General features: G+C 54.4%; 1 protein-coding gene across 1 annotated transcript in view; it reads right to left on the minus strand.

The window, feature by feature from the left end:
- Positions 1 to 1,703: 1,703 nt before the first annotated feature.
- The window catches only part of Cnpy3 (canopy FGF signaling regulator 3), a 16,606-nt gene continuing 14,797 nt past the window's right edge, over positions 1,704 to 3,512 (minus strand). Inside the window, exons 5-6 of the mRNA XM_021217814.2 lie at positions 3,077 to 3,194; positions 1,704 to 2,811 (exon numbers count right to left, since the gene is read on the minus strand). Of these exons, the coding sequence (XP_021073473.1) occupies positions 2,585 to 2,811; positions 3,077 to 3,194 (345 nt within the window). The 3' untranslated portion in view covers positions 1,704 to 2,584. The remainder of the gene's footprint in view (positions 2,812 to 3,076; positions 3,195 to 3,512) is intronic.

Below are 3,512 nucleotides of genomic sequence, written 5' to 3' on the forward strand. Positions count from 1 at the left end.
TGTGAGGGTTGGAATGTTATTTAGTGATGCTCTTGGGGGTGAGGATGTTGCTGGACCTAGTGTCTGAGTGCTAGCCCTGTACCACTGAGCTATATACCTCCACAGGCTAGACCTGTTGTTTTTTCATTCTCTTCTTTAGATAGGGTCAGGGTCTGGTAGGTAGGTTCCTACATAGATCTGGAACTCCAGGCACTCCTGCTCCAGCCTCCTAAACACTGGGATTACAGGTGTATAGCTGTAAAACTACATGCCATTTTTTCTTTGTTTTTTGGAAGAGGGCAAGGTCTCTCTAGCTGGTCAGGCTGGTTGGCCTAGAACTTGTATATAGGCCAGGCTGATGTTGAACTTGCAGCAATCCTCCTGCCTTTGCCTAAATGCTGAGATGACACACAGCCACACCCAACTATAGGATGCAATGTTCACAAAAAGCAATTTGTTATTTACCTTAAGACAAAAGAAAATAATTATCTGGTGGCGCACGCCTTTAATCCCAGCACTCGGGAGGTAGAGGCAGGCGGATTTCTGAGTGTGAGGCCAGCCTGGTCTACAGAGTGAGTTCCAGGACACCCAGGACTACACAGAGAAACCCTGTCTCGAAAAAACCAAAAAAAGACAAAAGAAAGTATGAGTCTCTGTGGGACTAGGTTCCTGGGGGTGGCCGAGTTCTTCGGATACTTTCCAAGAAACATCAGCTGCTTCCCCGGCTTCCTCATGCAAGCGCTGGGGGCTGAACTCAGGGCCTGCTGTGCTCCGCCTGACCCACCCCATGATCCACTGAACACAGGGCTTCTCCCATACCTCACCTAACAATGTGCTGTCTCCCCAGCCCTCCTGTGATGCAGGTCTAAGTCTCCCCGGGCTGGCTGTGAACTAGCTCTGTAGTACAGGTAAGACCTGAAACGGCAACCTTCTTGCCTCTGCCCCCGAAGTTTCTGGGACCAAATGTCTCGGTGTTTTCAAGAGTCTTAATGGTGGTGGATCAAGATCAAGAAACCACATCAGTTCGATGCTAATTTCTGAGTGTCAGGTACAGAAGGAAGGGCCTTGTGGCTGTGGACAGTGCACATGGAGTCTGAGCCCCTGGCTCTATTGTTTACTAACAGGAAGGCTCTGCGTCCATCTCCTCTCAGAACGCACACTGCAGGTGTCTCGAAGCTTAGAATGAAAGCTGTAGACGGTTGGTCAGACCGTAGCTACCAAGCTTGCCCTGATCCCCGCTCCATCCCAGCTCTCAGGACAGAGCGAGGGGTGAGTGCACCCCTGCTCCAGAGGGCTGGCCTCCTGCTGGCCCTTGCCAGGGAGACGGAGTGTCCAGGCACAATCACTAGGAAGAGCAGAGGGATCAATTTGGGAGCAAGGTCCAAGAAGAGACAAGGGCAGAATGCGGCGGAGGGGCAGGAGCTGCTGCTGATCTGTAAACACTGCACAGGGCCCTGGGGGCGAGAGGGAGGGAAGGAGGGCAGCCAGATGCCCAGGACTCAGTGTGCGAGGCTGAGAGTGGGAAGGACCTTGGGAAACATGGACTGCTGCTGTGGTCAGCTGGGGGGCAGGGTCAGTCACCGTGCTCAGTCTCACCCCATGCCACCTACCTTGAACCCGGCAGTTCTCAACCTATGGGTCAAAACCCCTTTGGCAAACCTCTATCTCCAAAAATATTTACATTACAATTCATAGCAGTAGCAAAATTAGTTATGAAACAGCAACGAAAATAATTTTATGGTGTGTGGGGAGGTCGGGGAGTCACCACAACAGAAGGAATTGTATTAAGGGGCTGAAGTGTTAGAAGGTTGAGAACCAGTGAGTGATTACCCCAAACCAACCCCAGGCACTCCCAGCTCCTCCTAGAATTGGCAGGTTAAGCCTCCAATGATGGTGATGGCCTTCCAGCTCCTGGGACTGGGGGACAAAGGCAGAAAAGATCGATGAGGGGATACTCTGGAGGCTGAAGAGGACCCAGGAACCAAACTGGAAGGCCAAAAGGTGTTTACTCTGGTTGCCCTGGGAGACGGGCTGGGCCGAGCATGAGGCATCCTCAGGAGGATGTGGGTGGACACGGGCGCTGCAGTTTTGCTTCCCGGTGGGGTCAGGTCAGGTGCCCTCTCTGCAGGCTCTGGCGTGGCTCTGGCTCTGATGTCCAGCCCCTCTGTGTCACACCCGAGTTTGTCCTGAAGTTCTCGGATTCACCACCCAACAAGGACTAGCAGAAGAGAATGTTTGGTGGAGGGAAGAGGCAGGCCTGGCTGCTGAGGCTGCACGGAGTCCTTCCTGGCTGAAGGGGGCGCTGGCGAGTATCTTAGGTGCCTCCTCTCAGCCTGGGGATGCTGGGTGGACCCCGGAGCTCATGAACGGGACTGTGTTTTAGAAAGAGAGCTGCCTTCTGCTCCTCCTCCTCCTCTTCCCTTTGGGGTGCGCTCTCCTAGCACCCCAGATCCTTCCACCTCTTGCTGTTGTTCACGGGAAGGAAAGGGGCGCACAGCCAAGGGATGAGACCTGAAGTTGGACGGCAGCCGTCCTAGCTGGAGCTGAGCTGCGCGTGTCCCAGCTCTGAAGTCAGGGGTCTTGATTCAAGGACACTAAGCTGGGCTCACAGCTCATCAGGGGGGCTGTGTGGGAGGGGCGATGCCTTCTGCACACCCTCCTCCTCCTCAGCGGCATTGGCGTCCTCCCCCAGGCCCCCCAGTTCCTTCCTCTGCTTGCTGCCGCCACCACCTCCAGTGGAGCCCTTGGCCCTGCTGCGCTTCTTCTTGGATTTCTTCCCTCCCAGGGAGGCTATGTCTCCCTTCTTGCCAGACCACCGCTCTGCTAGGCAACCTGAGGGAAGGTGCAGACAGGCCTCAGGACCAGCTTGCCTGGGAGCAGCACGGTAAGGGGCTTGGGGGAGCAGCCTTCCACCCATCTATCTCCCTGGCGCTCGCTCGCTTGCCTAACTGGCCAGCAGGCTCCCATCTGTTCCTGGGGCGACCTCACCTCATCTCCTCAAGCTCCTTGAGATAAGATGCCCCCCACTTCCCCGCCCCATGCTTTCGACCTACCCTGAGGGATGGCAGATGATAAACACCGCCCTGCCCCAACTCACTTGTGTCCTTGCCCTTCAGCACGTGGTTGGCACAGAGGAATTCAGTCAGGTCTTCCTCCTGGTGGTTCCTGTACCAGTCCTCAATCACCTCTTCAAACTCCTCCACCAGCACGTCACACTGTGAAGACAGTACTAGGCACTGGCGGGGCAGGTACCCAACTCTCTCAAGGGCTCTTGGCTACAACACCATGGTCCACAAAAGTACAAAGGTGCCAGGTATGTTGGGCATGCCTTTAACCCCAACACTCTTGATGTTAAAGGTAGGCATATTTCTGTGACTTTAGGCTAACCTGGTGTAGTGGCTATTCCTGGTTGTCAACTTGACTATATTTGAAATGAACTGCGATCCAGAATTGGAAGGCTCACCAGTGAACCTAATCTGGAGGCTGGGAGATAGAAGTTTCTGATCTGGATCTTGGTATGGAGATCTTGAGAC

This window comes from Mus pahari, chromosome 18 (assembly GCF_900095145.1).
Source record: "Mus pahari chromosome 18, PAHARI_EIJ_v1.1, whole genome shotgun sequence".
NCBI classification, from domain to species: domain Eukaryota; kingdom Metazoa; phylum Chordata; class Mammalia; order Rodentia; family Muridae; genus Mus; species Mus pahari.